Raw genomic sequence first — 12619 nt, 5'->3', positions numbered from 1 at the left:
CTTTTTTTTTTTCTTTCTTTTTACATATGCTGTGTATGATATCAGCCTCCTTCTAATTACTGGTTTCACGGCATCCCATAAAATGGTTGAGTCTACCATCCCATTATCATTTTCCTTCCTATATCTAATAATTTCTTCTTTTAATTCCCCGACTAACCCCTTGTTGTTCAATATACCTTCATTGAGCCTCCATATTGTTTCCTTTCTCTTATTATTCATGGTCATTTTTAGGAAGACTGCATTGTGGTCTGAGATGTCAGCTACTCCTATCCTGCACTCCTTCACTCTGTGAACATCTCTCTTGGCAATTAAAAAATAATCAGTTCTGGAGTACACATCATGTGGGGCTGAGTAGTGGGTGTAGTCCCGATTCAAGTGGGTGGAGTTCTCGCCATACATCAAGTAGGTCCATTTCTGACAACATTGTATTCATGTACTTATTAATCTGTCGTTTGCCTTCATTAGTACTTGTTTTGTCCAGCCTGTAGTTCAGTACTATATTGAAGTCCCCACCGCACACCAATATACCTTCTGTCTCCACATTTATAAGATTGAATATTTTCTCGTAGAAGGCTTTCCCACTCTCCGGGGGGGCATATATATTGAGCAAAGTCACAAGCTGGTTTTCTAATTTTCCACTAATCATAATATACCTCCCCTCCTTATCCGCTATTTCTTTCTTCAATTCGAAATTTACTGTGTTAGAAATTAGTATTGCCACACCCCTGTTATGGTTTTTCCCAAAGGAACTAAAGAATGAGCTCCTATAACCTAGCTTTTTAAACTTTGCATGTTCCTCTCGTGAAAGATGGTGTCTTGCAAGAAAATAACCTGCGTCTTCTCTCTTCTAAACTTTGCTAAGGCTTTATCTCTTTTTCTGTTTTGTTTTTTTTGTTTAATCCATTAACATTCAATGACACCACCATAATGTCATTATGTTGCATTGTTAACGTCCTGTAAAATGGTTAGTAGCCCCCCGGCTGCAGTGTTCCCCACCAGTATTTTCCTATAAACAGAACAAACACACACAAAAACAAACTGAACTTCCCAGCCAATGTAGTCCTGCTCTGTGCAGGCCCCGCCTCCCTGTTGGTGGGAGTGAGGGATAGCCTTTTCTGGACAAAGGCCCCCCTAGTGGTCTGGGGTACACCTGAATTAGGCTTTCCCATTCAACTAGATAGTCCAACAGTTGCTAATTTAATAGCTCTTCCTGTCGATTCCATTTTAAGCTATAAGTGTTAAATAAATGGAGGTGCAAACGAGGTTCTCTGCTTTAAGTAACTGATCATTAAGCCCTTTCTGTTACGTTAAATTTAGTAGTGAGATGGGGGCGGGGGGACAACAACAACAAAAAACAATGATAAAAAAATAAAAAAATAATAAATGAATTTCACTGTATGATGAGGGTGAGGTGGGGCATGGGAGTTAAACTCTTTGGCATTATAGTGATTGAATTTGATCCCCCAACCCTTATTTATTCTTTATCTTATTAAGTTTGGGAGGGGAAAAAAAAAGTGTGGGGGTAAAAAGGGGAGGGGAACATAAATGATTTTTGACCTCTTTTTCTTCCCCCCTCTCTCCTTTTCTATACCTCCATGTCACCTTTTGTCCATTGACCTGGTTGTCCATCGTCTCATTCATCTCCTAAACTCCTGCAGCCTTTCCTTCGCTCGGTTGGCTGCATTTTGATTCACATCTTCGGGCGCGGCAGCTCCTCTGTTTGTCGCCTGCCTCCCTCCGGCACGGCACCACAATCCCCGGATCTGTTCCTCCTGTGATGGGCTGCCGCCGCCCGAACCACTGTGCCGTCCGCCGGTCTCCAGCCCTCTTTTCCTCATATCTTGCGCTGCGTCTTCAGCGCTGTTGTAGATCTTAGGTCCGTCTGACCAGTGGATCCATATCCTGCTCAGGGGTGTCTGAAAACGTATCTTTTTGTCCTTGAGAACTTTTTTGATCTCGGAGTAGGATTTACGTTTCATCATTACCTCAGTGGGATAATCGTGATAAAAAAAAAATCCGTCTCCTCTCGACTTGTATTTTTTCTTTCCAGGCTTTGGTCAGGATTTTCTCTTTGGTTTCGTATTTCAGAAAATTAACAATAATAGACCTCGGGGGTGCTCCCAGCAGAGGCTTTCTTCCGAAACTTCTATGTGCTCGCTGAATGTGTAGATTGGTGTCCTCCGATATTCCTAGTTCCCGGCAGAGGAGATCCTCCATCAGCTCCGGGATGGATTCATTGTCCTTTCTGATCACGTTGTAGATTCTCAAGTTACAACGTCTTCTGTGTCCTTCTACTTCAGTCAGCTTGTCTTGTAGTTTTGTTTGTTGCTTTAGCAGGGCGAGGATTGCTTCTCTTGCCTCCGTGCTCCATTCTTCTAGCTCTGCCACTCTCACCTGTGCTTCAACTGTGTCCTTCTGCTGTTGTTGGATGTCGGCAACATTTTGAGCTACTTTTCACTTCATTTTGTCCTTAAATACAACAAACTCTCGTCTCATCTCCTCCTTAAACTCGTCCTTGAATTTCGAGAGATCCTCCTTCAGCTCCTTTTTAAGGTCTCGTATTTCTGTCGTGATAGCGGTGAGTCCCTACAACAGCGAGCTGGTTTTTCCGCGGTCGCCATTATCCTGGTCTGCCGCCCTGTCTTCAAAATCATTCTTGGTCTTTGGACATGTTTTTCTTCCTTACACTTCTTTGTCCTTGTCCCCCGCTCCTTTCTTGTCAGTTTAGTTTCGCATTTTCAATCTTTTCATATTTTGGGGGGAGATTGTTCTCAGATCGACTCAGGAGCTCAGCATTATGCTGCCATCTCGTTCCTTGCTGAAGATGAAGATCTTCTTAAATGAAGATCTTCTAAATTAGTGAGACGCCATTTCCTCTCCAGCTTACGGGTTATCTGCTTTAAGCTGCGAGTTTGTGAGTTATACCACAGAGTCAGGCACTTCTGGTTTAAGGCTCTCTTTTTCAGAGGAGCTACAGCATCCAGAGTTGTGCTCAATGAGGATGTAAAGCTATTGACGAGATACTCTATCTCACTCACAGAGTTTAGGTAACTACTCTGCACTGTGTTGATATATGGCATTGAAGAACATAACAAGAAGGAATCATATCCTTAAACCTAGTTACAGCGCTTTCAGAAAGACTTCTACTGTAATGAATCTTATTCCCCACTGCTGGGTAGTCCATCAGAGTAAATGTAAATGTTATTAAGAAATGATCAGACAAAAAGGGGTTTTCAGGGAATACTGTTAAGTCTTCAATTTCTATGCCATATGTCAGAACAAGATCTAAAGTGTGGCTAAAGTGGTGGGTGGACTCATTTACATTTTGAGTGAAGCCAACTGAGTCTAATAATAGATTAAATGCAGTGTTGAGGCTGTCATTCTCAGCATCTGTGTGGATGTTAAAATCACCCACTATAATTATCTTATCTGAGCTAAGCACTAAGTCAGACAAAAGGTCTGAAAATTCACAGAGAAACTCACAGTAACGACCAGGTGGACGATAGATAATAACAAATAAAACTGGTTTTTGGGACTTCCAATTTGGATGGACAAGACTAAGAGTCAAGCTTTCAAATGAATTAAAGTTCTGTCTGGGTCTTTGATTAATTAATAAGCTGGAGTGGAAGATTGCTGCTAATCCTCCGCCTCGGCCCATGCTACGAGCATTCTGACACTTAGTATGACTCGGGGGTGTTGACTCATTTAAACTAACATATTCATCCTGCTGTAACCAGGTTTCTGTAAGGCAGAATAAATCAATATGTTGATCAATTATTATATCATTTACTAACAGGGACTTAGAAGAGAGAGATCTAATATTTATTAAACCACATTTAACTGTTTTAGTCTGTGGTGCAGTTGAAGGTGCTATATTATTTTTTCTTTTTGAATTTTTATACTTAAATAAAATTTTACTGGTTTTTGGTGGTCTGGGAGCAGGCACCGTCTCTACGGGGATGGGGTATTGGGGGGATGGCAGGGGGAGAGAAGCTGCAGAGAGGTGTGTAAGACTACAACTCTGCTTCCTGGTCCCAACCCTGGATAGTCACAATTTGGAGGGTTTAATAAAATTGGCCAGATTTCTAGAGATGAGAGCTGCTCCATCCAAAGTGGGATGGATGCCGTCTCTCCTAACAAGGCATAGCAGACATTTTTTGATGTATACTGGAATCAGCCAGTGCAATAAGACCACTTGTATTGGTAACCTACATGTTGAGGAGCATAACATGAGCCTCTAAATCCTTAATGATTGTGTCACCGGTAGAGGACACAGTCTCAATATGAAAAGTCCCCTCCATGTCACATAAACTCCAGTACCACCATAGTGGTTTTCCTAGTCCTAGTTTCCTAGTTCCTAGTAGCCCTGCAGACTGTCTAGTTACCTGCTCTGTGCCCTGCTGAGGTTCATAAATATCATCAGCACATAAGCCTTCACTAAGTGTAGGTGTGGGATGGAGGAGAAAGAACAATTAATCCTAATTTTGATAAAATGCAGGGGACTTCGCTGGGTTACCCGTCTGGCTGTTGCTTCTTCTTGGGGGGTGGGGGGGCGTGCTGCTGTGCAAAATGTTTACCTAGATTTGGGCAAAATAGTTTTTCATTGAAGACATTTAGGGTGTGGACCTCCTGAGGAGTGAACATTAGAGCGCATCGCACGACAGCATTTTAAAGTCAGGTCCATCGGCAGCTGTAATCCTGTACGTACTGTACATACATTTTTATTACTGCTTTATTCATGAAAATCATGCAGTATTACAACAATAAAAACAGTGGGTGTGAAAACTAGATTTAATGTCTGGATTGAAACGTGCTTTGCACAAATGTTAGCTGTGTTCATGGGGGAAACATAACAATTGCGCTGGAAGAAATAATTGCATGAACATTGTGTATTATTTATTTTCACTGAGTGATCAAACTACATTACACTTCACAAGGAAATTTATATTAATTCAGAAGTGAGATGTTCAAGAAATGGATTTATATTCATGAAAAATTTCAGTATAACCATGTAAACATTTTAGCGAGGTCATCTCCTCTGGGTCAGCGGCGCAGACATGAATAAACACTAGAGCAGACGTCGAATAGCTCATGCCGTCATCTTGGGTCAGGGTTTGAAATGATGTTACACAAGGCCAGCGCCACCACTTTATTGTTCCCTAAAAGGACAGTTCATCTTCACACCCACTTACCTCAGACAAAATACAGCAATTAATCCACAATTATTACTAGTTGAACGCAATAATGGTACACATCAGAATTAAAACAGCACATATACATTTGATATTGTTTATTTGCGCTAAACTTTGAAGCAGTCCGTCATCCGAATGCAGCCATAAAAGCAAATAAGAATAAATCTTCAACGTCTTCCACAGAGAGTGGTGCCAAGCATGCAATGTGCCAGTTCTCCCAGGTGTTGAGAACATAGCCCGCAGGATAGGTTCCATCTGGGCACGCAGGCTCCCCCAGCCCTGATTTCCTTTTTGAAAAATGCTGTCAATAGCATTGAGAGACCAGTTGATCAATTCCATGGCTATTCCAAATATAGCTTGAAGAATTCACAGTCTGGTGAAGTTGGGACTTTTGAAGGTTGGAGCAGAGATAGAAAAATACAGAGGATATGAGAGAGGAGGAGACTTTGGTGACCTCCCTCGCCGAAGTCCCAAGTGATTATAATGAAATGAATTTATGTGGAAATGATTGTTGTAGAGAAGCTTCAGATATCTGTCGCTGAGAGAGATGATGGCTGGAGGGAGTTTGAAGCAGAAACGAGGTGATAATTTGTGAACTGCGGCTGATGACGTGTGCGCAGTGAAGGCAGGGCGACACTGCCCCCTATATGATCTGTCTGTACATAAATATCAGCATGTCATACAGGTGTGCCCACCCCCATATGTGTTGCAGGGGGGTGGTGAGGGGGCGTGACACGCTAACATGTGATACACACGCACGCCACATATGTTGCGTGAGGAGCCAACACTCTGGCACGCCACGTGTGTTGCTTGGTAATGCCACAGTTGTGGGGGCACCTAGATGAAGTTCACAGCCAGCTTGACAGTGGCTGTGAAATTCATGAATTTCATGCTATGACAGGATAAACAATTCTGATGCAACGTTCTAGAGCGCTATGACAGGATAAACATTTCTGATGCAACGTTCTAGAGCGCTATGACAGGATAAACATTTCTGATGCAACGTTCTAGAGCGCTATGACAGGATAAACATTTCTGATGCAACGTTCTAGAGCGCTATGACAGGATAAACAATTCTGATGCAACGTTCTAGAGCGCTATGACAGGATAAACATTTCTGATGCAACGTTCTAGAGCGCTATGACAGGATAAACATTTCTGATGCAACGTTCTAGAGCGCTATGACAGGATAAACAGTTCTAATGCACCGTTCTAGAGCACTGTGACAGGATAAACAATTCTGATGCAACGTTCTAGAGCGCTATGACAGGATAAACATTTCTGATGCAACGTTCTAGAGCGCTATGACAGGATAAACATTTCTGATGCAACGTTCTAGAGCGCTATGACAGGATAAACAGTTCTAATGCACCGTTCTAGAGCACTGTGACAGGATAAACAATTCTGATGCAACGTTCTAGAGTGCTGTGACAGGATAAACAGTTCTGATGCAACATTCTAGAGCGCTATGACAGGATAAACAATTCTGATGCAACGTTCCATTCATTCGTTGAAAATGTTCAAACATACTGTTCCAGTTGTCACAACTTGGTATTTTGATCAACGGTAAAAGGCGCAGTGTAAGCAGTGCTCATATCCTCTGTGGTCACTTCTGGCAGCGAGGACGCTGGACCACCAGTCCTCTGTGACAGCACTGTTGTTACATCTGAACCTACGTTTAGCTACTCTGGAGTATAATCTTGCAATCACTTAGAAATAAGACTGTAAAAAAATGTAATTACTTGTCGGCCATGAATTGTCTGTTTCTATGGTGTTGACGTACTGACGTGTGAATGTACTCGTATTCTTGGTATTAATAGTTTTCCACTCCTGGTTTGCACAAAATGTTTGTTTTAATGATGTAAGACTGACAGTGCGGTGCCCCCTAGTGGGACATTAGCACTGTTTTGTTTTTCTCCACATTGGTAAAGTTGTTAAATGTCTTTTTTATGTCTGTATTTTGTTATGTATTTCAGTTTTGTATGGTTGTAAGGTCAGGATCTTTTTTGTCGTTTGTCCTGCAGGTGGCTTGTGAATGGCACAGACGTGCCACTGGGTTTGGACCTCCGCTATACCCTGGTAGCAGGTAACTTGGTGATCAGCAGCCCTGAGCCCAGTCGGGATACGGGCTCGTATCAGTGTCTGGCCATCAACAGCTGCGGCACCGTCATCAGCAGGGCAGCAAACCTGAAGTTTGGCTGTAAGTGACAAAGAGACACACTCTGTTCTTCAGGCTTGACTTTGAGGCAGTGCTTCAGGAGAACTTTGTCTCTTTGCGTTCCCAGACCTCCACGACTTTCCTCCTGACAGCAGGAGTCCACAGGTGGTGTATGAAGGTGTAGGGACCTTTCTGGCCTGTCAGCCCCCTCCACATTACCCAGGTAGGTATCTGCCGTCATTTCAGACCTGCTCTAAATGTGAGAAAAAGTAGTGCACGTGCTGGAAAAGGATCTCCAAGGTGGATGTAAATATTCTCTCAGAAGCTGCAAACACCTGAAGCTGGTAAACACAGATTTTCCACTGGCAGTCAAACATTGCACATACATTTGAGAGAAACACCAAAACAATGAAGCCTGCCTGGATGTGGAAAGAGCTGCATGTTTGGGCCCTGGAGCTACTTTCCTCCATAACATCTGTACCAGGGGGAGATTTAACTCATGAGCTTAAGATGTTTGGGACCATGATGTTATGCACGGAGGTGTGGCTGATTTGAGTGGCAGGTAGTGTGTCCCATTAGCTGAGTCCAGACCAGTAGCAGTGGCTGAGAATTGAGCATGTCTGTCCTTTCTAAGATTTTTTGTTTTTTGGGGGGGGGGGTTACCGGCCTATAGGCTGACATCCCTCCACGACTTCCGTCCTGACAGCAGGAAGTGTACAGGGTGAAGAGAAGAGGGACCAGCACCACGCCCTGGGGTGCTCCGGTGCTGCTGATCACAGTGTCAGACGTGGTGTCCCTCAGCCTGTCAGCAAGGCAGCTGAAGATCCAAGTGACCAGGCAGGGGTCCACTCACATCCTGTTCAGTTTGTCCTGGAGCACAAGGGGCTGGATGGTGTTGAAGGCAGGAAGAGAATCCTCACTGTGCTCTTTCCCTTATCCAGGTGTGAGTGGACTTGGTGTAGCAGGTAGAGGATGGCGTCCTCCATGCCGTGGGCACTCGCTGCAGGCTAAGGTTGAAGATACATTGTAGTGGTTCTGCCTGTTCAGTTGTGCAGGTCTTCAGTAGTTGGGGACACACCTTGTCTGGGCATCTTTCCTGGGATGAAGCTTCCTTGGCTGTCCTCTGACCTGGTCCACAGTGATGTATGGAGGAGGTTGTGCTGAGGGAAGGAGGAGGAGAGATGTCTGCAGTGAGGGAGAGGGTGGGGCAGCATGGACTGGTTCAGTCCGTGAAGAAGTCGTTAAAGGGGCATTTACACGAGCATGCCTTTGCTTCACGACACATCACGACCTGTGTCGTGATGTGTCGTGCTGGAGCGTAAACCCGTCTTTAACGGGTGCAGACAGGACACCAGAGGGGCGCCGGTGTGTGCTGTTACGCACAGAGAATTTTGAAATGTTCAAAAAATCTTTCACGCACAAATGTCGTGCTATGTGACGCGATCTAATCTCCAACACGACATGCAGCTCGTCGAGTGGAGTAAAGAAGAGGTGAACAGAGCGAATGGTGACATCAGCAGATCACATCAGAGCGCAGCTCGTCTGAAGGATTCCAACAAGAAGTTAAATCTGTTATAAACATACTTTAACAGCTGCAGACAAGAAGGAAAAAAACATACAACCGTTTTATCAAGCCATGACAATTGGCAAAGCTTCTGGGGAAAACCTGGTCTTGTTAGGAGAGACGGCATCCATCCCACTTTGGATGGAGCAGCTCTCATTTCTAGAAATCTGGCCAATTTTATCAAATCCTCCAAACTGTGACTATCCAGGGTTGGGACCAGGAAGCAGAGTTGTAGTCTTACACACCTCTCTGCAGCTTCTCTCCCCCTGCCATCCCCTCATTACCCCATCCCCGTAGAGACGGTGCCTGCTCCCAGACCAACAATAACCAGCAAAAATCTATTTAAGCATAAAAATTCAAAAGAAAAATAATATAGCACCTTCAACTGCACCACAGACTAAAACAGTTAAATGTGGTCTATTAAACATTAGGTCTCTCTCTTCTAAGTCCCTGTTAGTAAATGATATAATAATTGATCACATATTGATTTATTCTGCCTTACAGAAACCTGGTTACAGCAGGATGAATATGTTAGTTTAAATGAGTCTACACCCCCGAGTCACACTAACTGTCAGAACGCTCGTAGCACGGCCGAGGGGGAGGATTAGCAGCAATCTTCCATTCCAGCTTAGTATTAATCAAAAACCCAGACAGAGCTTTAATTCATTTGAAAGCTTGACTCTTAGTCTTGTCCATCCAAATTGGAAGTCCCAAAAACCAGTTTTATTTGTTATTATCTATCGTCCACCTGGTCGTTACTGTGAGTTTCTCTGTGAATTTTCAGACCTTTTGTCTGACTTAGTGCTTAGCTCAGATAAGATAATTATAGTGGGCGATTTTAACATCCACACAGATGCTGAGAATGACAGCCTCAACACTGCATTTAATCTATTATTAGACTCAATTGGCTTTGCTCAAAATGTAAATGAGTCCACCCACCACTTTAATCATATCTTAGATCTTGTTCTGACTTATGGTATGGAAATAGAAGACTTAACAGTATTCCCTGAAAACTCCCTTCTGTCTGATCATTTCTTAATAACATTTACATTTACTCTGATGGACTACCCAGCAGTGGGGAATAAGTTTCATTACAGTAGAAGTCTTTCAGAAAGCGCTGTAACTAGGTTTAAGGATATGATTCCTTCTTTATGTTCTCTAATGCATATACCACACAGGGCAGAGTAGCTACCTAAACTCTGTAAGTGAGATAGAGTATCTCGTCAGTAGTTTTACATCGTCATTGAAGACAACTTTGGATGCTGTAGCTCCTCTGAAAAAGAGAGCCTTAAATCAGAAGTGCCTGACTCCGTGGTATAACTCACAAACTCGCAGCTTAAAGCAGATAACCCGTAAGTTGGAGAGGAAATGGCGTCTCACTAATTTAGAAGATCTTCACTTAGCCTGGAAAAAGAGTCTGTTGCTCTATAAAAAAGCCCTCCGTAAAGCTAGGACATCTTACTACTCATCACTAACTGAAGAAATAAGAACAACCCCAGGTTTCTTTTCAGCACTGTAGCCAGGCTGACAAAGAGCCAGAGCTCTATTGAGCCGAGTATTCCTTTAACTTTAACTAGTAATGACTTCATGACTTTCTTTGCTAATAAAATTTTAACTATTAGAGAAGAAATTACTCATAACCATCCCAAAGACGTATTGTTATCTTTGGCTGCTTTCAGTGATGCTGGTATTTGGTTAGACTCTTTCTCTCCGATTGTTCTGTCTGAGTTATTTTCATTAGTTACTTCCTCCAAACCATCAACATGTCTATTAGACCCCATTCCTACCAGGCTGCTCAAGGAAGCCCTACCATTAATTAATGCTTCGATCTTAAATATGATCACTCTATCTTTATTAGTTGACTATGTACCACAGGCTTTTAAGGTGGCAGTAATTAAACCATTACTTAAAAAGCCATCACTTGACCCAGCTATCTTAGCTAATTATAGGCCAATCTCCAACCTTCCTTTTCTCTCAAAAATTCTTGAAAGGGTAGTTGTAAAACAGCTAACTGATCATCTGCAGAGGAATGGTCTATTTGAAGAGTTTCAGTCAGGTTTTAGAATTCATCATAGTACAGAAACAGCATTAGTGAAGGTTACAAATGATCTTCTTATGGCCTCAGACTGTGGACTCGTTTCTGTGCTTGTTCTGTTAGACCTCAGTGCTGCTTTTGATACTGTTGACCATAAAATTTTATTACAGAGATTAGAGCATGCCATAGGTATTAAAGGCACTGCGCTGCGGTGGTTAGAATCATATTTATCTAATAGATTACAATTTGTTCATGTAAATGGGGAATCTTCTTCACAGACTAAGGTTAATTATGGAGTTCCACAAGGTTCTGTGCTAGGACCAATTTTATTCACTTTATACATGTTTCCCTTAGGCAGTATTATTAGACGGCATTGCTTAAATTTTCATTGTTACGCAGATGATACCCAGCTTTATCTATCCATGAAGCCAGAGGACACACACCAATTAGCTAAACTACAGGATTGTCTTACAGACATAAAGACATGGATGACCTCTAATTTCCTGCTTTTAAACTCAGATAAAACTGAAGTTATTGTACTTGGCCCCACAAATCTTAGAAACATGGTGTCTAACCAGATCCTTACTCTGGATGGCATTACCCTGATGTCTAGTAATACTGTGAGAAATCTTGGAGTCATTTTTGATCAGGATATGTCATTCAATGCGCATATTAAAGAAATATGTAGGACTGCTTTTTTGCATTTGCGCAATATCTCTAAAATTAGAAAGGTCTTGTCTCAGAGTGATGCTGAAAAACTAATTCATGCATTTATTTCCTCTAGGCTGGACTATTGTAATTCATTATTATCAGGTTGTCCTAAAAGTTCCCTGAAAAGCCTTCAGTTAATTCAAAATGCTGCAGCTAGAGTACTGACAGGGACTAGAAGGAGAGAGCATATCTCACCCATATTGGCCTCTCTTCATTGGCTCCCTGTTAATTCCAGAATAGAATTTAAAATTCGTCTTCTTACTTATAATGTTTTGAATAATCAGGTCCCATCTTATCTTAGGAACCTCATAGTACCATATCACCCCAATAGAGCGCTTCGCTCTCAGACTGCAGGCTTACTTGTAGTTCCTAGGGTTTGCAAGAGTAGAATGGGAGGCAGAGCCTTCAGCTTTCAGGCTCCTCTCCTGTGGAACCAGCTCCCAATTCAGATCAGGGAGACAGACACCCTCTCTACTTTTAAGATTAGGCTTAAAACTTTCCTTTTTGCTAAAGCTTATAGTTAGGGCTGGATCAGGTGACCCTGAACCATCCCTTAGTTATGCTACTATAGACTTAGACTGCTGGGGGGTTCCCATGATGCACTGAGTGTTTCTTTCTCTTTTTGCTCTGTATGCACCACTCTGCATTTAATCATTAGTGATTGATCTCTGCTCCCCTCCACAGCATGTCTTTTTCGTGGTTCTCTCCCTCAGCCCCAACCAGTCCCAGCAGAAGACTGCCCCTCCCTGAGCCTGGTTTTGCTGGAGGTTTCTTCCTGTTAAAAGGGAGTTTTTCCTTCCCACTGTCGCCAAGTGCTTGCTCACAGGCAACTGTTGCTCACTGTCTCTCTCTCTCTCTCTCTCTCTCCTCTCTCTCTCTCTCTCATCTCTCTCTCCTCTCTCTCTCTCTCTCCTCTCTCTCTCTCTCTCTCCCTGTCTCTCTCTCTCCTGTCTCTCTCT

At 42.8% G+C, this 12619-nt stretch overlaps 1 protein-coding gene across 1 annotated transcript in view; it reads left to right on the top strand.

The window, feature by feature from the left end:
• cntn2 (contactin 2) overlaps positions 1 to 12619 on the top strand; it is a 344973-nt gene that overhangs the window by 76338 nt on the left and 256016 nt on the right. Inside the window, 2 exon segments of the mRNA XM_034167507.1 lie at positions 7217 to 7392; positions 7478 to 7573. Coding sequence (XP_034023398.1) covers positions 7217 to 7392; positions 7478 to 7573 — 272 coding nt within the window.

The sequence above is a fragment of the Thalassophryne amazonica genome, chromosome 3 (assembly GCF_902500255.1).
Source record: "Thalassophryne amazonica chromosome 3, fThaAma1.1, whole genome shotgun sequence".
Classification (NCBI taxonomy): domain Eukaryota; kingdom Metazoa; phylum Chordata; class Actinopteri; order Batrachoidiformes; family Batrachoididae; genus Thalassophryne; species Thalassophryne amazonica.
The sequence above is the reverse complement of the archived record's forward strand: the minus strand, read 5'-3'. Positions and strand labels throughout refer to the sequence as shown.